The following is a 25564-nucleotide window of genomic DNA, read 5'->3' as shown; positions in this document are numbered from 1 at the left end:
AGTTCGTCTTGTTACTCAAGTCAACCAGCGTTTTTGTGTCTCAGCTCCTGCTTTTCCCAGTCTCTCTCTTTTCCTCACCCTCCTGGTTTTGACCGTTGCCTGTCTGACCCCTCTGCCGGTCCCTGACCATGAGCCTGCCTGCCGATCTGTACATTTGCCCCACCTCGATTATTGACCTCTGCATGCCTGCTGTCCGGGAACCGTTGCCCCACCTCTGGTTTACCTGCCTGTCTTGACCTGTCTATTGTCTGCCCTTGTTGGATTATTAAACCATTGTTAATTTGACATTGTCAGCATCACTGTCTTACCGTCACACCTGATAATTTGTGTGGTATTAAAAAATATTCTGCTTATATTGTGACGACCCTCCCACTCTGTCTGCCGAATTCTTTGCTCTTTGTTTTCCTTAATAGGATGTCGGTGGGCGGAGCTGGGAGGGTCGTCAGCAAAATGGGACACACCTGGGCTCAGGTGTGTCCCGGGATAAATACACCTCTTCCCCATTCACTGAGGAGACTCTCTCCGTGCAGTCACTGATACATTTTGGTTGTGGAATTTTTGTTTGCGTTGGCACCTTCATCTCTCATTATCACATTTATGCACGCAACCACTCACCTACACTACTGATGGCTGAATACACACACCATTGTTAAATGTATTTAGTTTACTTCAGTTAATACATATATTTTGTTATTTCTGATCTCAACGTTGTCTCCCTTTTTGTTACAAACTTCGAGCCGGTTCGTGACAATTTGTAAAATGATTTAAAATTGCATGAAAGGTTTATAAAAAAATGTTTTTCTCAGACCGTCTTGTAACCCTTGTTATAAATAACGTTCACTCCCTTATCCCTTTTTATTGTAATCTGCCTTTATCTATCCTCTCATCGCTGTTGGTTTGGATCTGACATTTTGATTTCGGTTTCTGTCTGGTTTTGTTTGGCACGGGGTGGGGAAGAGATGACTCAAGAAGAACTTATGATGTGAGAGAAATTCCTGAAAAAGTCCAATGAAGTGAACTCCATCCCCCCTCCGTCCCTCCGTCCCTCTCTCCCTCTTTCTCACGGGCGGTGGGTGTTCCAGACAAATGTTGAAGCGTTTGGTTTGGTCAGGCTTCACGCGGCGCAGGGCCACCCGCGACTCTCCGATGAACTCGTTATGCGTCAGCTTGTCCTCGTCACACACAGACACCCTGATGGATGGATGGAGGAGAGACAGAAGGAGAGAGAGACAGAAGGAGAGAGAGAGAGAGCGAGAGAGAACACACACAAGTTAAGCAGAGTTGGTCACTTGTGTCTAACTCAGTCATGACTAAGGGCTCTGTTCAATCTGTAATTTCCGGTTGAGCAGACATGCAGCGTTTACCGTGAATGCAGTCTCCACTAAAGCAGTAACATTGCCTTTAAATTAAATTTACCCAGAATGCTAATCTTCCGCGATGCAGATTTAATAGAGCCCCAGGTATAGGGGGGGAGGAATAGGGCACAGAGACAAAGAGCGAGAGAGCATACAAGTAGACATGAACATTCAACAAAGTTGGTCATGATTAACTTAACTCAATTATGATGACTAACCATTGACAGGACTGACATGCACTGAATTAGAAAGAAACACAGCCTGTGTAGCAGACGTCGTTGTGCTTCGCTTAGCTGTACCAATTCCTTCCGCTCTAGCTCACACCAAGACTAGAACCTGGGACATTTGCCTTGCGTGATACATACAAGACACGTGATACATTCTAACCAGTCGCAAGTTTTCAGGCTGAGGAGTGAGATTCACAAATCCACATCTGTTACACCTGCAGGTATAATGCTTTTGAACTCGTTATAAACATGCATCAGCCTTTATAATGTCTTATTATAAAGTTTTGCAATGTGTTATGTGTCTCTATGTATCCACATTTCAACTGACTCAAATGGTTGGTATTTTGTCATTAGTCATCATGATGATAAGACATTATGAAGCTTATATGCTCATGACAAGTCTTAAAATGCATTACAACTGTATCATAATTCTGCTCCCGAGTGGAGCAGTGGTCTGATTTCAGAGAGTGAAAGTGCAGCATGCTAAACTAATCTAATCCATATTTATTGGCTCTGCAGTTGTTTTTATATCCTGCCACTATGTCACCTAAATTAGACAAAAACACACATGGAGAAAGAAGAGGGTGGGAGAGATAGAGAGAGGGTGTGCATGTGATATCAAGGCAGAGCGTGGAAGGTGATGAAAGTGAGGGAAAGATGTGGAAAATGAGAGAGAGGCACTGTTTGGATAATCTGGATAGTCCATCTGTACAGATGGTCATAGTATCAACAAACTACTGTTGATAAGCAGCTGCTTGCTAAGGTTATGGTTAGGATTAGAATAAGGGTTAGAGTAAGGGTTAAGGTTAGGGTTAGAGTAAGGGTTAAGGTTAGGGTTAGAGTAAGGGTTAAGGTTAGGGTTAGGGTCAGGGTTAGTAGATAGTTGAAATGTTACTGCCTCTCCAAAATAAAGTGTTACCTTCTGTTTTGTATGCACAGGCATTTGTGTATGTGTCATTGTGTGTGTGTGTGTGTGTGTGTGTGTGTGTGTGTGTGTGTGTGTGTGTGTGTGAGAAAGAGAGTGAAGGTGTGTGTGTGTGTGTGTGTGTGTGTGTGTGTGTGTGTGTGTGTGTGTGTGTGTGTGTGTGTGTGTGTGTGTGTGTGTGTGTGTGTGTGTGTGTGTGAAAGAGAGAGTGTGTGATAGAATGTGCTGCCTGTTAGTCCACCGACCCGATTGCCTTATTTTCCTCTTTAACTAAATCCTTGATCAAGGGACCAAGATGGCCAAATTGCTGGCCTGGAACTGGGAAGGATGTACTGTACAAATATGCCTGTGTCCCAAATGGCACCATCTTCCCTATATAATGCCCTACTTTTGACTAGGGCCCATATGGCTCTCGTCAAAAGTAGTGCACTATGTAGGGAATAGGGTGCCATTTAGGACTTTGGTTATGTGAGGTCAGGTGCGAGAGGCCAGTTGCCTGGGGAAACCACTCGATAGCTGTTGAAGGCTCCAGAGATAATTTACACTGTATTGTCTTATTAGCCTTCAGAACACAGGCAACTTTTACTTCACGTCCTCTAGAAGAAAACCAGCGAAACAAACACGTAGAGACAGAGAGACCCAGACAGAGACACAGAGAGAGAGGAGGCAGGGAAAGAGAGAGAGAGAGAGAGAGAGAGAGAGAGAGAGAGATAGCGTGGAGGCAGATAGGGAGTCAGTGAGACAGAGAGAGAGAAGCAGACAAAAATGGAGGGGGGAGGAAGGGAGCGACACTCTATTGCCCTCAGAATACATGATCAATTTCCTATTACCGTGATGGTGGCTGACATTTTCAGCTCCTTGGCGAACACAATGTCTGTAGCGGTGATGCTGTTTGAATTTAATCCTCGCACTGGGAGAGTGGCACAAACCGAAGCTTCAATCAGTGAAATCATTTATTTAAATGAAGATGCTTCAATCAGTGAAATATGCCAATCCAAACATGCAAATTAACGTACACTATTTATACAAAGGTATGTGGACAGCCCTTCAAATTAGTGGATTCAGCAATTTCAGCCACACCCGTTGCTGACGTATATAAAATCGAGCAAACAGGCATGCAATCTCCATAGACAAACATTGTCAGTAGAATGACCATACAACGGTACAGCATACAATGACTTTCTAGATGATTCTATGCTTCCAACTTTGTGGCAACAGTTTGGGGAAGGCCCTTTCCTGTTTCAGCATTACAATGCCCCCGTGCACAAAGCGAGCTCCATACAGAAATGGTTTGTCAAGATTGGTGTGGAAGAACTTGACTGGCCTGTACAGAGCCCTGACCTCAACCCCATTAAACACCTTTGGGGTGAATTGGAACATCGTCTGTGAGCCAGGCCTAATCTCCCAACATCAGTGGCCGACCTCACTAATGTTCTTGTGGCTGAATGAAAACAAGTGCCAGCAGCAACGTTCCAACATCGAGTGGAAAACCTTCCCAGAATAGTGTAGGCTGTTATAACAGAAAAAGGGGGACCAACTCCATAATGTCCATGCATCAATATATCTCATTCATCTCTATACAATGCCTTCAGAAAGTATTCACACCCCTTGACTTTTTCCACATTTTGCTGTGTAAAATGGATTAATTTGCGATTTTTTTTGTCACTGGTATACAAACAATACCCCATAATGTCAAAGTGGAATTATGTTTTTCAAAATACATTTCAGTCTTCTGTGATGTATATAATTACTATTATATAGCCTGTAGGAAGGGTACCACATGAGGAAGGAGGATGTCTTCCCTGTAACGCACAGCATTGAGATTACCTACATTGACAACAAGCTCAGTCCGATGATACTGTGACACACCGCCCCAGACCATGACTGACCCTCCACCTCCAAATTGATCCCGCTCCAGAGTACAGGCCTCGGTGTAACGCTCATTCCTTCGATGATAAACGCGAATCCGACCATAACCTCTGATGAGACAAAAACCGCGACTCGTCAGAGAAGAGCACTTTTTGCCAGTCCTGTCTGGTCCAGCAACGGTGGGTTTGTGCCCATAGGTGATGTTGTTGCCGGTGATGTCTGGTGAGGACCTGCCTTACAACAGGCCTACAAGTCCTCAGTCCAGCCTCTGTCAGCCTATTGCGGACAGTCTGAGTACTGATGGAAGGATTGTGCGTTCCTAGTGTAACTCGGGCAGTTGTTGTTGTCATCCTGCACCTGTCCAACAGGTGTGATGTTCGGATGTCCTGATCCTGTTGGTGTTGTTACATGTGGTCTGCCACTGCGAGGACGATCAGCTGTCTGACCTGTCTCGCTGTAGCGCTGTCTTAGGTGTCTCACAGTACGGACATTGCAATTTATTGCCCTGGCCACATCTGCAGTCCTCATGCCTCCTTGCAGCATATCTAAGGCACGTTCATGCAGATGAACAGGGACCCTGGGCATCTGTCTTTTGGTGTTTTTCAGAGTCAGTAGAAAGGCCTCTAGTGTCCTAAGTTTTCGTAACTGTGACCTTAATTGCCTACCGTCTGTAAGCTGTTAGTGTCTTAACGACAGTTCCACAAGTATATGTTCGTTAATTGTTTATGGTTCATTGAACAAGCATGGGAAACTGTGTTTAAACCCTCTGTGAAGTTATTTGGATTTTTACGCATTATCTTTGAAAGACACGGTCCTGAAAAAGGGACGTTTCTTTTTTTGCTGAGTTTATATATATATATGATTTATTAAAGTGCCAAAATGGCACCCTATTCCCTACATAGGGCACTATTTTTCAATGCAAACATTTTCTCTCATGCTGGTGACAATCTAATTTCCCGCAGGAGATTGATAGTCTATTCTATACAACTGCGTCTCCCACGTGCGGCTTGAAGTCACCCAGACGAACAATCTGAGGCTTTCGTCACTTCTGGGGGAGGGGTCAATGAACTTAAATACCCCCTGGTGATGACTCCGACCTCAATCTGTCACTGCAGCTGAAGAGAGAGAGGGAAGGCGGAAGGGAGTGAGGGAGAGAGGGAGATAGGGAGATAGGGAGGGAGGAGCAGGGAAGGGAGGGAGGGAGGGAGGGCGAGAGATGGAGGGGACAGAGAGAGGGAGTGAGTGATAGTGAAGGATGCGGTGAGGGAGAGGGAGGGAGGGGAGAGAAAGAGGAGGGGAAGACAGAAAAGGGGTTGACAAAACATGCAGATGAGAGTTATACAGACACTGAGAAATGAAAAAGAAAGTGTGTTTTTGTGTGTATGTTTGTTTGTTTGTTTGTTTGTTTGTTTGTGTCTGTCTGTCTGTCTGTCTGTCTGTCTGTCTGTCTGTCTGTGTGAGAGAGTGAGAGAGAGAGCAAAGAGGACAGAAATAGAAAGGGATCCCAGAGTACAGCGGTGAACGTAAGGCGGTACGTCCAGTACGACGTCCCAGCAAAATAAATAGTGGGGGTACACCGTAACGGTAAAACATGAGCCTATCACAATAGGTCAAGAAAACTGAAGCCTATTAAAGCATTATTTATCGTTACAGCCTGTTTTGGAAAAAGGAAAACATGACAATATATTGTCTTTGTCAATACATTGCATTCAGTGGGAAAATGTAGGTGTCAAATGGTTCATGTTTTTTTCAATGGGAAAAGATGACTGTCATATGGTAGACGTTTTTGTTAATGCATTACATTCAATGAGAAAAGATGAGTGTCACAGGGTTGACAGACAGACAGACAGACAGACAGACAGACAGACAGACAGACAGACAGACAGACAGACAGATTCAAGTATTTTTACATTTTTCATTTAATCTTTATTTAACTAGGCAAGTCAGTTAAGAACTAATTCTTATTTACAATGACGGCCTACACCGGCCAAACCCGGACGACGCTGGGTCAATTGTGTGCCACCCTATGGGACTCCCAATCAAGGTCGGTGGTGATACAGTCTGGATTCGAACCAGGGTGTCTGTAATAACGCATCTAGCACTGAGATGCAGTGCCTAAGATCCTTAGATCACTGCCCCACTCGGGTATCAATCTAAAATAATGTGACAATATTCTTTTCAGAATTAATTCTAACAAGTCACTTAGTGTCTACATCCAATAGAGGTCAAAAATGCTCTTAGGCCAATTGCATTAAAATGTCATATTCCAGATCATGACCGTCCTCCAGCAGCATCAGATGTCTCTTTCCAATCACCACTGGAAATATGTCGCCAGTGGATGAATGTGCGTAGGTAGTATAGCAAAGGAGCCCTTCGAAGTGATTGTTTGACAATCAGATGAAAACATCATGACTGGCTGTGTTTATGCCACAATATTAGGTAAAACACTTTCTAAGTGAAATGACAAATCTTTACGACTAGGTCCACAGAGATCCTATTGAATGAATAGGGAAAGGGGATACCTAGTCAGTTGGACAACTTAAATCTACTTTTCAACCCTGCCCAAGTATAACACTTACCTGAGTGTCTTTCTGTACATGTCCTCCTCTGTGATGCCCAGGTAGGTGAGTCTTTCATTCCACACAGGGTTCAGGGTGTTGTGCACGATCTTGGTCTTCAGTTTGTTCGCCTGGGAGTGTTGAAGATCACAACAAAGCAGGGTTAAAACAGTAACCGCAACCCATACCCATTTACATTGGCCCTAATGGGCAAAGTGCCAACCTATTTGGGAAACATTTCATGGTACAGGGATAACCGTGTCAATAATAAATAACCAGTGGCAAGGGATTTCCCTACTCCAACAACGATTATGTGTAAAAACTCTTAATAGGTGCAAAATAAATGTGACGTTTGATGATAAGGCCATATCAACATACTGTATGTAATGTGTGCTAATAACAACAGTGGACCTTGCAGGCTCCTGGGAGCAGGTGCAGCTTGACGTAAGGATCGGCCAGGCCATTGAAATCCATCGGCTTCAGACCCTTGGAGGTACAGGGGGATGGGGAAAGAAAAAAAGAGGATAGCGAGAGGGAGAAAGAGGGGGGTAGAGCATGTGGTGGGGAGGAGAGAGAGAATATCAAGTCCAACTGACCACATCGATTGTGCACAGTCGAAGCCCTACACGGGTGGGCATATGAACAATTCATTATGAAACCTCACCAAACATCTATCTTACTATAGTAGAGGATAATAATGGTAGAGGGGGAGGGGACAGGGTAGTACAGGATTACATGTAACGGGGATTGCGTAATCCGAATGCAAATGTCAAGTAACTGTAATCAGCGCAAATACCCCCAAAAAATCTGATTACAGTTACATTCTTAAAAACAGCTGATTACATTTGGGATTACTTAGTATCGAGAGGGAAAACTGATCAAACTTTGTCAGCGTTGCTGTCATTTAGAGCACCCTCAAGATTCTAACATGCTCTGAAATATCATAGTGTTCTGCTGATTGCCCATCAACGGTGGATGGCTTCTAATTGTATTCAAACTGGTTGAATGAATAGGCAAGACTTCCAAAACATTTTACACCTGGTCTTCTGGTCAATCAGACTGCTTTGTAGCAGTCCACTTTCACTCTCTCTCTCTCTCCTTTGTGTGCTCCATTGCGGGATCATTTTTGCCGTGATTGTTTTTACCTTGCGATTTATTTATTGCGCAATGACTCGAAAGCAACAACTGTTGTTACTGTAAATGAGAAGAGGTTCCCAGCTTTCTTTTGGTCAGAATGTTATTTATCAACTCTTAATATTGACCAAAGGGTACTCACGTCAGCCGTTCAAGGTGAGTGAGTGCATAGGCCTATTCATTACATTTACTGATATCAATTACACGGCTAACTATTAGTAGCCTAAATATTAGGCTAGCGTTTCCCAAACTATGTCCCGGTGACCCCAAGGTTTTTTTTTGTTCCTAACTCTTCACAACTGAAACAAATAATAAACTCATCATAAAAGCTTAGATTATTTTAATCAGCTATGTAGTGCTAGGGCAAAAAACTAAATGTGCACCCCTTCGGGGTCTTCAGGACCAGGTTTGGCAAAAGCTGGGCTAGGCTTTATTATCTAACTAACCACTTCCTCAGGTGCTGAATTAGCCCCCAAATGAATTAACCTATGGAATATTAGTGTCCAAAGAGTTGTAGACACTAATCTAGTGAACAAAAAAAAAAAGAAAATTCTGGTCCAATTCAAACACATACCAAGAGAACGTCCCTGGTCATCCCTACTGCCTCTGATCTGGTGGACTCACTAAACAGAGAACGTCCCTGGTCATCCCTACCACCTCTGATCTGGTGAACTCACTAAACAGAGAACGTCCCTGGTCATCCCTACCGCCTCTGATCTGGTGGACTCACTAAACAGAGAATGTCCCTGGTCATCCCTCTGCCTCTGATCTGGTGGACTCACTTAACAGTGAGTCCGCCAATGTGCCCCTGGCTATCCGTAAATGTAAAAAAAAACAAGAAAATTATGCCATCTGATTTGCTTTATATAAGGAATTAGATATGATTATGCTTTTACTTTTGATACTTTTGTATATTTTAGCAATTACATTTACTTTTGATACTTGCAGTAAGTATATTTAAAACCAAATACTTTTAGACTTTTACTCAAGTAGTATTTTACTGGGTGACTTTCAATTCACTTGAGTCATTTTCTATTAAGGTATCTTTACTTTTACTCAAGTATGACAATTGGGTACTTTTTCCACCACTAGTGGCAGGTGGAGGATAGAGAGAGATGCTTGGAGAGAACAGTTTCTCTGAGACTGGGGGTTTGAGTGTAGCTACCTTGGCTTTGATTACGGTGCAGTGTAAGGAGCTGGTGGCTCGCTCATACAGCAGGTCAAACTCCAATGTCCCCAAGGCGGCTGAAAGACAGTAACAGAAATACGACTTTAATGTATGATTCCTTTATCCCACAAATCTATGTTATGGTTCTGGTCTCCACCCCATTACTTCACTTCATTACTCAACCACGTTACTTCATTTTTTTTACACCCTGATACTTTATCCTTGTTACTCCGTTACGCCACCATGTTACTCCATCCGTGTTACTCTACTCTGTTACTTCACTCTGTTACTCCACTCTGTAATTTCGCCCTGTTAACTCCATCATGTTACTCCACCCTGTTGTTCCACTCTGTTTCTTTACCCTATTACTTCCCTCTGTTATTCCCCTCTGTTACGTCACCCTGTTAGTCCACCCCATTACTCCACTCAATTACTCTACCCTCTTACTCCACTCTGTTACTCCACTGTGTTTCTACACCCACTTACTCCACCCTGTGCGACCCACTTACTCCACCCTGGGTATGTACTGCATTACTCTACCCTGTTGCTCCACTCTGATACTCCACTCCATAACCCTTCCACTCACTGCTGTCATCGCTGTCACAGCTGTCAATCTCGATTGATGTGTCCATGCTACCCATGGCCGACAACGTGCCCCCTCCACCGTCTCCCGTTGCCCCCGCCAACAGTGGGGACAACAGGCCACCGCCGCCCCCTCCTCCTCCCCCTACTGCCCCTCCTCCGCTGCTGGGGCTGAGCGTGGAAGGAAATCCAGATGGATTGGCTGGATTCAACTCAGAGACGGAGGAAGTGGGCGAGAGGCGGGGAAAGTAGGCAGAGATCTGTCGTATGGGGCGGATTGGCCCGGGACAGACGTCAATGGCCATGTGTTCCTGGATGGAGATGGTCAGGCGCTTGTTTCCCTTTCGCACAGTCATAGGGCTGGTGGGGGAAAGAAACAGTTGTTATAGTCAGGGAATAGACACAAATCATGATATTGACCTTGAGGATATATTCAGTTGTGGTACTTAGTCTTTGATGACATCTGATCCTTTTTTCCATCTAACCACTTTGTGTTTTCCAACTCAGTCCCGGGGTTGTACGTATCAAGCGATTCAGTGTAAGTTTCCACATTTTGTTGTGTTACAAAGTGGGATTAAAATGGATTTAATTGTAATTTTTTGTCAACGATCTACACAAAATACTAACAACATTAACATTTGTAAAAATTAAAAAAAAAAAAAACATATACAGTATATCTTCATTAGATAAGTAGGAACAATCACTGTCTTCTTGGTAAGCAACTCCAGTGTAGATTTGGCCTTGTGTTTCAGGTTATTGTCCCGCTGAAAGGTGAACTAATCTTCCAGTGTCTGGTGGAAAGCAGATGGAACCAGATTTTCCTCTAGGACAGGGGTGTCAAAGTCAAATGGACGGAGGGCCAAATAAAAAAATCAGCTACAAGACGAGGGCCGGACTGTTCGAATGTTCATTGAAAATTTTTTAAATGACGCATATAGTCTAGTGAACCTAATTGAACCTACTGAAAACCTAACAAATATATTACAATATGATCAGATAAATAAAGCAATATTTTCTTATGGCTCTGTCAGTAATCTTTAATTTTCAACAGACACAAAAGACACATTTCCTTTATATAAATATCCCCATAACATGAACATTAAATGAAAGAAACCGGTATTCAAGGCACCATCAGTAGACTATATTTTCTATTTTAGCAAAAGTGGGCTAAATTTACTTCAAAGAAAAAACAATAATAGCAATTTTCTATCATCCACTCAACTGAAATATTTTTAAAATATAATTGGATTGAAATACAAAAAAATAAAGTGCAAAAATCTATTAATCAAAAACAACACTTTGTTTAAGGAGAAGTAACATGCAGTGAAAACAAATATTAAATTTTAACTTTTAAACTTGAACTGAGTAAAAACTCTAAATATGTGATTGCACAGTAATGTTCACTTGTTTGAGGTTGAGGGTGATACTTGGTGGTGTCCCATCTTTTCCACAAGTTCATCAATGTTCGGGGTAAGGCTCTGAGCTGAAGAAATCCTCAGAATTGAGTGGAGGTGTTCAGCAGTAAGTCGACTTCTGTGTGATGTTTTGTTCAGGTTCATCAAAGAAAACAGTTGTTCACACAGGTATGTGCTGCCAAACATAGACAACGTTTGAGCAGCCTGGATGCGCAGCTGGGGCATTGTGCCGGGGAGGAAACGGGCGAACTCCGCAGCACCCACTGCCGCATATTTTGCCCTCAGTGCATCATTGCATTGGAGGTCAATCAACTCCATTTGGAGGTTTGGTGGTGAGCTTTCCACGTCAACAGCAAATGGGTTACCGAGCAGTTCCAACCTGCTTTTTTGTGCTTCAAAGTCAGCAAATCGGCGTCGAAAGTCAGCGGCAAGCATACCTATTTTATCAGCCAACTGTGTGCTCGGGAACGCACTGGTAGAGAGCTTCTCTTTCATGGTCTGGCAGCTGGGAAAGTGGCTCAAATTTTCTTTCCGCATCTGCGTCTCCCACAGAGTCAGTTTGGTTTTAAATGCCTTCACTGTACTGTACATATCAGAGATGACACGATCCCGACCCTGCAGCTGCAAGTTTATTGCATTCAGATGACTCGTAATGTCACACAGAAAAGCCATTTCACACAGAAACATTTCGTCTCGGAGTTGTGTTGTGTCTTTCCCTTTGCTGTCCAAGAACAGACAAATCTCCTCACGAAGCTCGAAACATCTTTGAAGCACCTTTCCCTGGCTTAGCCATCGCACCTCTGTGTGATAAGGCAAATCACCATGCTCCGTTTCTAACTCCGTCAGAAATGCCTTGAACTGGCGGTGATTCAAACCTTTGGCTCTGATAAAGTTAACTGTGCGCGTGATGATGCTCATTACATGCTCCATTTTCAAGGCTTTACCGCACAACGCTTCCTGGTGTATGATACAATGATAAGCTGTCAGCTCACCTGTCGCGTTTTCCTCTTGCATCTTTTCCCGTATCTTCGCCACCAGTCCGCTCCTGTGTCCACACATCGCAGGTGCTCCGTCGGTTGTCAAACCCACAAGTTTTTCCCAAGGCAGCTCCATCTCATTTACACATCTTGACACCTCTTCATACAAATCATGCCCCGTAGTTGTGCCATGCATAGGACGTAAAGCCAAAAACTCCTCTGTCACGCTTAGGTTGGAGTCCACTCCGCGGATGAAAATTGACAACTGGGCAATGTCAGAAATGTCGGTGCTCTCATCCACAGCCAAGGAATATGCAATAAAATCTTTTCCCTTTTTCACAAGCTGCTCTTTTAGATTGATGGACAACTGGTCTACTCTCTCGGCAATGGTGTTTCTGCTCAGACTCACATTTAAAAAGAGTTGCCTTTTTTCTGGGCAAACTTCGTCACAAACTTTAATCATGCAGTTTTTGATGAAATCCCCCTCCGTAAATGGCCGGGCTGATTTAGCGATCTCTTCTGCCAAAATAAAACTGGCCTTTTGTAGCCTTTGTTCCATGTCCATATTCTTGTTTTTGTCCGCGTGTTTCGTTTCATAATGTCGTCTCAGATTATACTCTTTCAGTACCGCCACACTTTCTCCACACAGAAGACACACAGGTTTTCCAGCTACCTTCGTGAACATATACTCCGACTCCCACCTTGTTTGAAACCCCCGGTTCTCAGTATCCACCTTCCGTTTTGCCATTTTTGATGGGTATCTGAAAGTTAATTTTACTGTGATGCTGACGACTGCTGTGCCAATAAATATTGAAATGAAGCAGCCTACTGCTCGGTGCGTCACCTTTGCATTGTGGGAAATGTAGTATTGGTGCGTGTAAAAGATCTGCGGGCTGCCGGCTTGCTGCGGGCCGGTTCTAATAATAAATCAAGATCATCCCAGGGGCCGTAAAAAACCTTCTTGCGGGCCGGATGTGGCCCGCGGGCCTTGACTCTGACATATGTGCTCTAGGATTTTGCCCGTGCTCAAATCCATTCCGTTTCTTTTTTATCCTGAAAAACGATTACAAGCATACCCATAACATGATGCAGCCACCACTATGCTTGAAAATATGGAGAGTGGCACTCAATGTGTTGCATTGGATTTGCCCCAAACATAACAATTTTTCTATTCAGGACAAAATGTTTATTGTTTTGCAAAACAATGTGTAGTATTACTTTAGTGCCTTGTTACAAACACGATGCATGTTGTGGAATAATTGTGATTTGTACAGGCTTCCTTCTTTTCACTTAGTCAATTAGGTTATTAGTGTGGAGTAACTACAAAACTCTAACTGTTTTCACCATTGGTCTCACAGCGAAATCCCTGGGCGGTTTCCTTCCTCTCCGGCAACTGAGTTAGGAAGGACGCCTGTATCTTTGCAGTGACTAGGTGTATTAATACACCATCCAAAGTGTATTTAATAAGAACATACGCACATCCAGGTACTTTCCGCAGGAGCTGGAGTTGTAGGCAAACTCATGGAAAACACTGCTGCTCATGCTCCCAGGTGAAATTTATTAACAACGTTTCGACCCTTAGGTCTTAATCAGGCATCCATATCCCCGGTGGGGGTGGAAGGTCCTATATACGTATAGGGGCAGTACTCAGTGACATCACTTCCTGAAACAGGAGGTGAATTCTTTAAAAAATATATTTTCACAATATTAACATTCAATGTATCAAAATATATGATCATACACAGGGAATGCGATCAATATTTACAGTAATATACATACAATATTCAATTAGGATTTTTTTTTAAACAACTAGACATATTGAAACTATAGAAACAGTTCCAAGTCAAACTCCTCATTAAGGCCAAGAGGAGACAGTGTGTTGAGCCTGTAGATTCAGAAAGATTCCCTTTGAAGAAGTTTCCTCTCAATGTCCCCTCCCCTGTGTGACATCTTGACCATTTCTATTCCAATGTATCACAGAGAGCTAATAGGATGTCCAGCTTCTACAAAATGAGAAGTAACTGGATTTTTGTCTCACCTGTCCGTATATTGCTGCGGTGCTCACTGATCCGTGTCTTAAGGCTTCTATGGGTTTTACCTATGTAAGACAGACCACAAGGACATTTCAACATGTAAATACTATTGGTGGAAATGCAGGTAATCAGGCCCTTGATCACCCACCTCTGTGGGGGGGGGGGGGGGGGGGGGGGGGGGTGGAGTGGTGTAAATGAGTTGCATTTGTAGGTAAAGCTGCATTGAGCACATTGGCCACATTTGTAATTACCCTCCAGAACCTTGTCCAAAAACATATCCCTTTTCTCTGGTGGGTAATCAGATTTAACTACAATATCTCTCACGTTGGGGGTCTTTTAAAACCCATGCGTGGGGGATATTTAAAAATGGGTTTCAATTGAGGGTCAGTATCAATAATGTACCAGTGTTTCCTGATACTGTCCTTAAATGCCTTAAATGCCCAATGGTGAGTATTGGGTAAAGCACGATTGGCCATGTTCTGATTTTTCTTTGACTTTTGTGTTAAACCTTCAAAACAATCATTGGCATGTTTTACCCAATTGTCTTTGTACCCCCTTTCCTTAAATCTTTGTGTGAGGTCCGTGGTCTGTTTCTGATAAGAAGCATCAGAGCTGCATATTCTTCTGATACAACTGAATTGACTTATAGGGAGACTTTTAAAAAGTGGACGTGGATGAAAGCTGTTACCTCTAAGGAGGGTATTTCTGTCCGTAGGTTTCCTATAGAGATCTGTAGAGGGAGGGTTTGTCCTTAATAACCGTCACATCAAGAAAACTGATTTGTGATAGGTCGTAGTTAATGGTGAAGTGAAGGTGTTAATTCATAGTCTTTAGGTAAGTGTCACACCCTGATCTGTTTCACCTGTCTTTGTGATTGCCTCCACCCGCCTCCAGGTGTCGCCCATCTTCCCCATTATCCCCTGTGTTTTTAGACCTGTGTTCTCTGCTAGTCTGTTGCCAGTTCATCGTGTTTGTTTAAGCCAACCGGCGTTTTGTGTCTCAGCTCCTGCTTTTTCCAGTTTCTCTTTTCTCGCCCTCCTGCTTTTGACCCTGTCCTGACTCTGAGCCCGCCTGCCTGACCACTCTGCCTGCCCCTGAGCCTGCCTGCCTACCTGTACCGTTGCCCACCTCTGGATTACCGACCTCTGCCTGACGCCGAGTCTGCCTGCCGCCGAGTACTGTTGCCCACCTCTGGATTACCGACCTCTGCCTGACGCCGAGTACTGTTGCCCCACCTCTGGTTTACTGACCCCTGCCTGCCTTGACCTGTCTATTGCCTGCCCCTGTTGGGTTATTTAACTATTGTTTATTCGATGCGGTCTGCATCTGGGAATTCCAAAAGTTCTTCCTGGGCGCCTGTATAGATCACAAATGTCATCCAAATATCTCGGATTTAGGAGAATATTGGGGAGAAAAGGGTTAACGTCTGGATTCAGCACCACCTGTTTTTCAAACATTCCTAGATATAGGAGAGCATAATTAGGAGCCATAGTGCTCCCCATCGCTGTCCCTTTGGTCTGAAGGAAAAAGTCTCCCCTGAAAATAAAATAGTTGGTACCAGTTCAGCCAAGTCCACAGTACAATTGGTGCTGGGTACAGCATTAGGGGGACATTCATTGAGTAGGAACTTGAGGGCCCCTAGGCCGCCCTGATGGGGGATGTTTAGTATATAGACTGGTAACATCAAAAGTACACAATAGAATTTTCAGGTATATGGTCCACAGATTTCCAAAAAATGTATCAAATTAATAGTCTCTAGTATACGTGGGGAGGGAGATCGCCCAGGGTTTCACAAAATGGTCTACAAAGGTAGAGATATTATCTGTCAGAGATCCATTACTACTCACAGTGGGCCTGCCTGGTATAGGTGGTGTCATGCTCTTGTGAATTTTGGGTAGAGAGTATTAATACAGGTGTGGTTGGGCAGTCAACTTTCATAAACTCATTTGGTCTTTGCAATTTCCCCTTCATTCATACATTTTGTCAGAGACTTGAATTGATTTGTTTGGTCCTTTATTTTTCAGTTCCATAAGAGATTCTTTCTCTGCTTTGGACATATTGTGGAATACCCTCTTTTTTTTCTTAGCCAGGAGATTATGTACATCTTTCTTATCTAGGCGGCAATATGTTTCGAGGGTTGTCTTTTAGGTGGTAAAAATGTGCTTTTCCTCTTAAAATATGTATTTTCCCTTGTCATGTCCTCAGGGCGAGAGTCAGGTTCATTGTCATTCAGGTTATCAATGGGAAAAACATTTGCACTGTTTCCTGTCTGGTTACTAATAGAGTTCAATAGATTAACATTGGCAAGTGCATAGGGAACTTAGCCAATCTCAAACTGAGGAAACTTTTGAAAGTCTATAACTGTATCAAAGTCCTTGGCCTGAGATGTTGGGAAAATGATCCCTTACCTAGGGCAGATGAACATGTATCAGATACGGTAATAAACCTGTCCAACAGGTGTGTCTTTTGCTCCATGTGTGGTGCGGGAATTTCGGGTGTTACCGTCTTCGTACGTAGTCCTCTCCTGCATTTCTTGCGGGGACGCAGGGTTGGCGGGGGTCGTGATGACGGCCTATTCGATGACGTCATCCATCGGGATTCCTCAAAAAAGAAGACGTTCCGGCTCTGGATTGGTCACTGGAGTCAGATGTGAGGGAGTTGGTTGATCGCCACATTAATGGCCCTCTAGGATTATGGCTGGGCTGGCATATACCCTTCCAGCTTGCTTGTGGGGGAGTGCCAATCGGCACTCCAGTCTCCGGCCATCCCTCCAAAAATATACCTTCTACTCCTTGTAGTCCGCAGTATCACGCTGAAACTTTTTCCGCTTGTTTGTCTTTTTGAAGGTTTAACACAGTTGGAAAGCCTTCAACCAAATGTTTTAAAAAATCTGAACATGTCCCATCATGCTTTACCCAATACTCACCATTGGGGAAGGCATTTAAGGACAGTATCAGGAAGCACTGGTATATTATTGATATTGACCCTCAATTGAATCCTATTTTTAAACATCCCCCACATACAGTGGGGAGAACAAGTATTTGATACACTGCCGATTTTGCAGGTTTTCCTACTTACAAAGCATGTAGAGGTCTGTAATTTTTATCATAGGTACACTTCAACTGTGAGAGACGGAATCAAAAATCCAGAAAATCACATTGTATGATTTTTAAGTAATTCATTTGCATTTTATTGCATGACATAAGTATTTGATACATCAGAAAATCAGACCCAAATATTTGGTACAGAAACCTTTGTTTGCAATTATAGATACGTTTCCTGTAGTTCTTGACCAGGTTTGCACACACTGCAGCAGGGATTTTGGCCCACTCCTCCATACAGACCTTCTCCAGATCCTTCAGGTTTCGGGGCTGATACTGGGCAATACAGACTTTCAGCTCCCTCCAAAGATTTTCTATTGGGCTCAGGTCTGGAGACTGGCTAGGCCACTCCAGGACCTTGAGATGCTTCTTACGGAGCCACTCCTTAGATGCCCTGGCTGTGTGTTTCGGGTCGTTGTCATGCTGGAAGACCCAGCCACGACCCATCTTCAATGCTCTTACTGAGGGAAGGAGGTTGTTGGTCAAGATCTCGTGATACATGGCCCCATCCAGCCTCCCCTCAATACGGTGCAGTCGTCCTGTCCTCCTTGCAGGAAAGCTTCCCCAAAGAATGATGTTTCCACCTCCATGCTTCACAGTTGGGATGGTGTTCTTGGGGTTGTACTCATCCTTCTTCTTCCTCCAAACACGGCGAGTGGAGTTTAGACCAAAAAGCTCTATTTTTGTCTCATCAGACCACATGACCTTCTCCCATTCCTCCTCTGAATCATCCAGATGGTCATTGGCAAACTTCAGACGGGCCTGGACATGCGCTGGCTTGAGCAGGGGGACCTTGCGTGTGCTGCAGGATTTTAATCCATGATGGCGTAGTGTGTTGGTCTTGGCCATTGTGGAGAGGTTGGAGTCTGTTTGATTGAGTGCGTGGACAGGTGTCTTTTATACAGGTAACGAGTTCAAACAGGTGCAGTTAATACATACAGGTAATGAGTGGAGAACAGGAGGGCTTCTTAAAGAAAAACTAACAGGTCTGTGAGAGCCGGAATTCTTACTGGTTGGTAGGTGATCAAATACTTATGTCATGCAATAAAATGCAAATGAATTACTTAAAAATCATACAATGTGATTTTCGTTTTAGATTCCATCTCTCACAGTTGAAGTGAACCTATGATAAAAAATACAGACCTCTACATGCTTTGTAAGTAGGAAAACCTGCAAAATCGGCAGTGTACCAAATACTTGTTCTCCCCACTGTATGGGTTTTAAAAGACCCCCAAACGTGAGAGATATTCCGGTTAAATCTGATTACCCACCAGAGAAAAGGGAAACTTTTTTGGACAAGGTTCCGGAAGGTAATTACAAATGTGGCCAATGTACTCAACGCAGCTTTACGTACAAATGCAACTCATTTAATTGAATTCCACTTTGATATTATGGGGTATTGTGTGCAGGCCAGTGACAAAAACATCTACATTTAATAAATGTCTAATTCAGGCTGTAACACAACAAAATGTGGAAAAAGTCAGTGAATACTTTCTGAAGGCACTGTAAAAGGTGAAATTGATCCTGAATTATCAGTCCAGCCATGGGGCCAGGATTGATAATTTACCTGTTTTACGCAGTGCTTTCAAATATTCTGCACACATACAAGTCCCTCAGTCGAACACAGATTCAACCACAAAGACCAGGGAGGTTTTCCACTGCCTCACAAAGAAGGGCACCTATTGGTAAAAATATAAAAAGCAGACATGAATATCCCCTTGAGCATGTATCACTACACCTAGTCACTACAAAGATACAGGCATCCTTCTAAATTCAGTTGCCGGAGAGGAAGGAAACCACTCAGGGATTTCACCACAAGGCCAATGGTGACTTTAAAACAGTTATAGAAGAAAACTGAGGATGGATCAACAATATTGCAGTTACTCCAAAATACTAGGAAGGAAGTCTGTACAGAATAAAAATATTCCAAAACATGGATCCTGTTCACAACAAGGCACTAAAGTACAACTGCAAAAAATGCATCAAAGCCATTCACTTTTTGTCGTAAATACAAAGTGTGGTTTACTTGACACCTACATTACATGACCAAAATTATACACCTGCTCGTCAAACGAATTTCATTCCAAAATCATGGGCATTAATATGGAGCTGGCCACCACTATGCTGCTATAACAGCCTCCACTCTTCTGGGAAGGCTTTCTACTAGATGTTGAAACGTTGCGCTGGGGACTTGCTTCCAGTCAGCCACAAGAGCATTAGTGCGGTCGGGCACTGATGTTGGGCGATTAGGCCTGGCTTGCAGTTGGCATTCCAATTCATCCCAAAGGTGTTCGATGGGGTTGAGGTCAGGGCTCTGTGTAGGCAGTCAAGTTTTTCCACACCAATCTCGACAAACCATTTCTGTATGGACCTCGCTTTGTGCACGGGGGTAATGCTTTTGTCACGACTTCCGCCGAAGTTGGTGCCTCTCCTTGTTCGGGCCTCCATCGATCTACATTTCTTTTTCCATTGGTTTTGTCTTGATTGTACACACCTGCTTTCCATTACGTTATAATTGATTCCCTATTTAACCCTCTGGTTCCATCATGGTTTTGTGCTTGTTTATTGTTGTCAAGTTGTCTCGTTAATGTGCTCTGGATATTCGTTCTCCTTGATAAAAGACTGTTTGTTGAGTAAAGTTACAATTATTACTCATCTCTGTGTCCTGCGCCTGACTCCACCTTACCCACAGCACCTAGACTATTTACAGTCTTGCTGAAATGGGAAAGGGCCTTCTCTGAACTGTTGCCACAAAGTTGGAAGCAGAGAACCATCTAGAATGCCATTGTATGCTGTAGCGTTAAGATTTTCCTTCACTGGAACTAAGGAGCTTAGCCATAAAAGAAGCCCCAGACCATTATTCCTCCTCCACCAAACTTTAAAGTTGACACTATGCATTGAGGCAGGTAGCGTTCTCCTGGCATCAGCCAAACCCAGATTTATTTGTCGGACTGCCAGCTGGTGAAGCGTGATTCATCACTCCAGAGAACGCATTTCCACTGCTCCAAATTTCAATGGCAGCCAGCTTTACATCACTCCAGCCTACACTTGGCGTTGCGCTTACTGATCTTAGGCTTTTGTGTGGCTGTTAGGCCATGGAAACCCATTTCATGAAGCTGCCGACTAACAATTCTTGTGCTGACATTGCTTCCAAAGGCAGTTTGAAACTCAATCATGAGTGTTGCAAACAAGGACAGACAACTTTTATGTGCTTCAACACTCGGCGATCCTGTTCTGTGAGCTCGTGTGGCCTACCATTTTGAGGCTGAGCCGTTGTTGCTCCTAGACGTTTCCACTTCACAATAACAGCACTTATAGTTGACCGGGGCAGCTCTAGCAGGGCAACAATTTGACAAATTGACTCCCATCCTACGACGGTGCCAGGTTGAAAATAACTGATCTTTTCAGTAAGGCCATTCTACTGCCTATGTTTGTCTATGGAGATTGCATGGCCGTGTGCTCGATTTTATACACCTGTCAGCAAGTGTCCACAAACTTTATGTATAGTGGAGCTTCATAATTCATTATAGCGCAGTCATGATTATGTCATAATATGTCATAACAGCGGACATAATTTGTCATAACCCGTCATAATATGTTCATAACACTGTCATGACCCATATATTTACAGTTGTTGTGACATACTGTATATTGTGTTATTTTATGTCTGGTTATGACGCCTATATAAGAGTGTCAAAACCCACATTTTTTCAAATCCGCTTTTTATCTGCCAGGAAGTTTCCTTTAGTTTGAATGTTTGTTTCTTAAATCCTTTGTTGTTGATGTAATTAATTCTTTACAGTCGTTTTATTTCATTGTATTTTGAATAACTTCTAGAAAATACACTTCGTGACACTGTCATAAAGCATTATGACCATCGCGTGTGTCACTTTGCTGGGACTAAGAAAATGATAATGATAATTTAATATTGTCAATTTCATAAAATGTTATTAAATAAAAAATACTGTTGACAAGTAGGCTATGATGTAATGGAATGTTTTGCCTTCTGTGGTAGGTTTTACGTGTTTAGACACTTATGTAGGTGTCATAACCAGCCGTAAAATAACGCAATATATCTCACAACAGGTCTAAATATAGAAGTCATGACAGTGTTATGACTATATTATGCCAGGTTATGACACGTTATGTCAGCTGTTATGACATATTTTGACATCATTATAACTGTGGCATAACATGTCATGATGCTAGGAGTGAAGTAAATTGTTACCAAAAGGGTTGTGTTTTCGGCAAATCCAAAACAACACATTACTGAGTACCACTCTCCATATTTTTAAGTATAGTGGTGGCTACATCATGTTATGGGTATGCTTGTAATTGTTAAGGAATGGGGAGTTTTTCCAGTATAAAAAAGAAACAGAATGGAGCTAAGCACAGGAAAAATCCTAGAGGAAAAACTGGTTCAGTCTGTTTCCACTTGACACTGGGAGATTAATTCACTTTTCAGCAGGACAATAAATAACCTAAAACACAATTCCAAATCTACACTGGAGGGAGTTGCTTACCAAGAAGATAGTGAATGTGTGGCCGAGTTACAGTTTTGACTTAAATCTGCTTGAAAATCTATGGCAAGACCTGAAATTGGTTGTCTAGCAAGGATCAGCAACCAATTTGACAGAGCTTCAAGAATTATGAAAATAATATTGGGCAAATGCTGCACAATCCAGGTGTGGAAAGATCTTAGAGACTTACCCAGAAATACTCACAGCTGTAAACGCTGCCAAAGGTGCTTCCTTAATTTATTGACTCAGGGGTGTAAATACTTACAGAATCAGTCAAAAGTTTGGATACACCTACTCTTTATTTATACTATTTTCTACATTGTAGAATAATAAGGAAGACATCAAAACTATGGAATAACACATGTGGAATCATGTAGTAACCACAAAAAAGTGTTTAAAAAAATCCAAATATATTTGAGATTTGAGATTCTTCAAAGTAGCCACCCTTTGCCTTGATGACAGCTTTGAACACGCTTGGCATTCTCTCAACCAGCTTCACCTGGAATACTTTTCCAACAGTTTTGTAGGAGTTCCCACATATGCTGAGCACTTGTTGGCTGCTTTTCCTTCACTCTGCGGTCCAACTCATCCCAAACCATCTCAATTTGGTTGAGGTCGAGGGATTGTGGAGGCCAGGTCATCTGATGCAGCACTCCATCACTTTCCTTCATGGTCAAATAGCCCCTACACAGTCTGGAGGTGTGTTGGGTCATTGTTTTGTTGAAAAACAAATGATAGTCCCACTAAGCCCAAACCAGATGGGATGGCGTATCGCTGCAGAATGCTGTGGTAGCCATGCTGGTTAGGTGTGCCTTGAATTCTAAATAAATCAAGACAGTGTCACCAGCAAAGCACCCCCACACAATAACACCTCCTCCTCCATGCTTTACGGTGGGAAATGCACATGGAGATTATCCGTTCACCCACACCGCATCTCAAAAAGACACGGTGGTTGGAACCAAAAATCTCCAGTTTGGACTCCAGACCAAAGGACAAATTTCCACCAGTCTAATGTCCATTGCTCATGTTTCTTGACCAAAGCAAGTCTCTTCTTTTTATCAGTGTCCTTTAGTAATGGTTTCTTTACAGCAATTCGACCATGAAGGCCTGATTCACACAGTCTCCTCTAAACAGCTGATGTTGAGATGTGTCTGTTACTTGAACTCCGTGAAGCATTTATTTGGGCTGCAATTTCTGAGGCTGGTAACTCTAATGAACATATCCTCTGCAGCAGAGGTAACTCTGGGTCTTCCATTCCTGTGGCGGTCCTCATGAGAGCCAGTTTCAGCGCTTGATGTTTTTTGCAACTGCACTTGAAGAAACTTTCATAGCTCTTGACATTTTCCGTATTGACATTCATGTCTTAAAGTATTGATGGAATTTAATTTATCTTTGCTTATTTGAGCTGTTCTTGCCATAATATGGACATGGTCTTTTACCAAACATGGCTATCTTCTGTATAGCTCCCTACCTTGTCACAACACAACTGATTCGCTCAAATGCATTAAGGAAAGAAATTCCACAAATTCACTTTTAAGAAGGCACACCTGTTAACTGAAATGCATTCCAGGTGACTACCTCATGAAGCTGGTTGAGAGAGTGCCAAGAGTGTGCAAAGCTGTCATCAAGTTAAAAGGTGGCTATTTAAAGAATTTCAAATATAAAACACTTTTTTTAGTTACTACATGATTCCATGTGTTATTTCATAGTTTTGATGTCTTCACTATTATTCTACAATGTAGAAAATAGTTCAAATAAAGAAAAACCCTTCAATGAGTAGGTGTTCTAAAACTTTTGACCGGTAGTGTACCTCACAGTCTTTGCCATGATGAAAGCTATTGATGAACTTTCCGAGCATAACCAAATTGTGATTAAACCTGCCTATAAAGGCGGCGCTATTGTCATCCAGAATCTATCAGACTATAAGACAGAAGCCTATCGCCAGCTGTATGATTCATATTTCTATAGGAAACTTAAGGCCGAACCTAGCCGTGATTTTCAGACTAAGATAGCTAACAGTGCGCATCCTAATGCACTTAAAAACGAGTGCCAATCTCACTGATGTTGACATCTACAGGGCTGCAGCCATGAAACAGCCTTTATTCGACAGAGATTAATCTTCCCAGGGCGTGGAGGAAGCGTGCTGCACTGCACTCTTCAACCTGCACCAAGAGTTGCTGGGCAAAAGTGTGAAAACAAGAAAAACTACATGTATAACCACATTTATCCCTAAAGCATATACTGATTGATAGCATAATTAACATAATTACGCTGAGCCAGCTATTTAAAGATCCCTTTTTTATAAACAAGGATCCGAACGTCCACAAGAAACTTGTTAGAGCGACCTTAATTCTGATCCCAAACAAACCCTCCTTGCGCCTCTCAGAGAAGCCAATCATCTCTGTGGCAATTAAGCACAGTGTAATAATAGAGTAAAAAGCTCTGACTTTGTTCTGGTAAAAGGTTTAACATTCAAGGTTTTATCACATGTAACACAATGAATGTTATTTACATTTTATGTTACCCATGTGACATGTTGTATGTTGGGAAAACCTCTTGGCGCCTTAAGCAAATAATTAGTGAGCATAAGGAGTAATGAGGAAAATTACTCTGTTGCCTGCCACTTTAACAAATGTTCACACAGTGTCACTTTACTTTTTCAGGGTATTGAAAAAGGTTTACCTTTACCCAGAGGAGGGAGCACTGTGAAAAATCTGTACCAAAGGGAACTCTTTTGGCACTTTACAACCATCAGGGCTTAAAGTGGAACTGCACCCACTCATTTGGCCTAGTTGTATGGCTTGCTCCTCAAGAAATGCTGGTGAGTTGCCTTGGGGGTGTGCTTAGATTTGGGTGTGTCCTCAGAACTTTGCCCACGGCTGTTTCCCCCGACTCAATCACAACAAACAACACTCTTGCAGGTTGAGTTCAATAACTACAGGCAGATGTATGGTGAGATGACAGAGGAAGCTTTGAATAGGTCAGTAGCCTACAGAGCATGAGAAGAATGCAATTGCTGAATGTACATATACTAAACTAAGTGTTTTGATAACTTTCAGATGTAGTCACAGGTCGAATAAACAAGCCTTTACATAATACAATAAAAGCAGTATTCTGCTAATATAACAATGTGCTCATTTCATCTTTCATTGTCATTCCCAGCTGATACAGATACTGTGCCTATCTGCATTTTTTCTGACGGTAATGGGGCTACCGTGGCAAAATACACAGGGGTTCTCCTTCCCCATATTGACTGATACCATTCAATTCAATAATCGAAAAGGCAATTGTGTCTAGTAAAATGTTTATGCCGAGTGTCAGGTCTCTCTCCAATCAGAGACACCAGTATCACGCCGGTGATACCAGTATCACGTCGACTTTAACACATGATCATGGCTCCATACAGGTTTTTGTGAACACACACACACACACACACAGTCACTGTTCTATTATCAATGGCAGTTAGGTCATATCTAACACACAACAGGTACTATGTTGAAGTTTGAACAGGTCAGACTAAACCTACCAATCCCATCGACAACCGTTGGTGACCTGGCAAGATGTGCAGCTGGAGGTAAAGTCAGGAAGTAGGTGCAGTCAGTGAGTTTAATAGGAACGAACATGGAGTGTATTCAAAAACAGGAGTCTAAACATGAAAACAGGAAACAATACTACTCGTCCACCGAAACCCAACAATCAT

The 25564-nt window shown here is 42.8% G+C and overlaps 1 protein-coding gene across 5 annotated transcripts in view; it reads right to left on the bottom strand.

Moving 5' to 3' along the window:
• Nucleotides 1–25564, bottom strand: part of LOC110491776 (double C2-like domain-containing protein alpha) — an 83288-nt gene that overhangs the window by 30436 nt on the left and 27288 nt on the right. For 3 of the 5 annotated variants that reach the window (XM_021565513.2, XM_021565518.2, XM_036946687.1), the window contains exons 2-6: nucleotides 9823–10178; nucleotides 9234–9313; nucleotides 7346–7420; nucleotides 6956–7065; nucleotides 1065–1191 (exon numbers count right to left, since the gene is read on the bottom strand). In XM_021565513.2, the coding sequence (XP_021421188.1) occupies nucleotides 1065–1191; nucleotides 6956–7065; nucleotides 7346–7420; nucleotides 9234–9313; nucleotides 9823–10178 (748 nt within the window). Of the gene's footprint in view, nucleotides 1–1064; nucleotides 1192–6955; nucleotides 7066–7345; nucleotides 7421–9233; nucleotides 9314–9822; nucleotides 10179–14248; nucleotides 14309–18911; nucleotides 19035–25564 lie in introns of those variants that run through there. The other 2 variants (XM_021565516.2, XM_021565514.2) reach the window with 2 other exon arrangements.

The sequence above is a fragment of the Oncorhynchus mykiss genome, chromosome 16 (assembly GCF_013265735.2).
Source record: "Oncorhynchus mykiss isolate Arlee chromosome 16, USDA_OmykA_1.1, whole genome shotgun sequence".
In the NCBI taxonomy this organism is placed as follows: Eukaryota; Metazoa; Chordata; class Actinopteri; order Salmoniformes; family Salmonidae; genus Oncorhynchus; species Oncorhynchus mykiss.
Note: the sequence above shows the minus strand (reverse complement) of the source record. Positions and strands in the feature narration are given on the sequence as shown.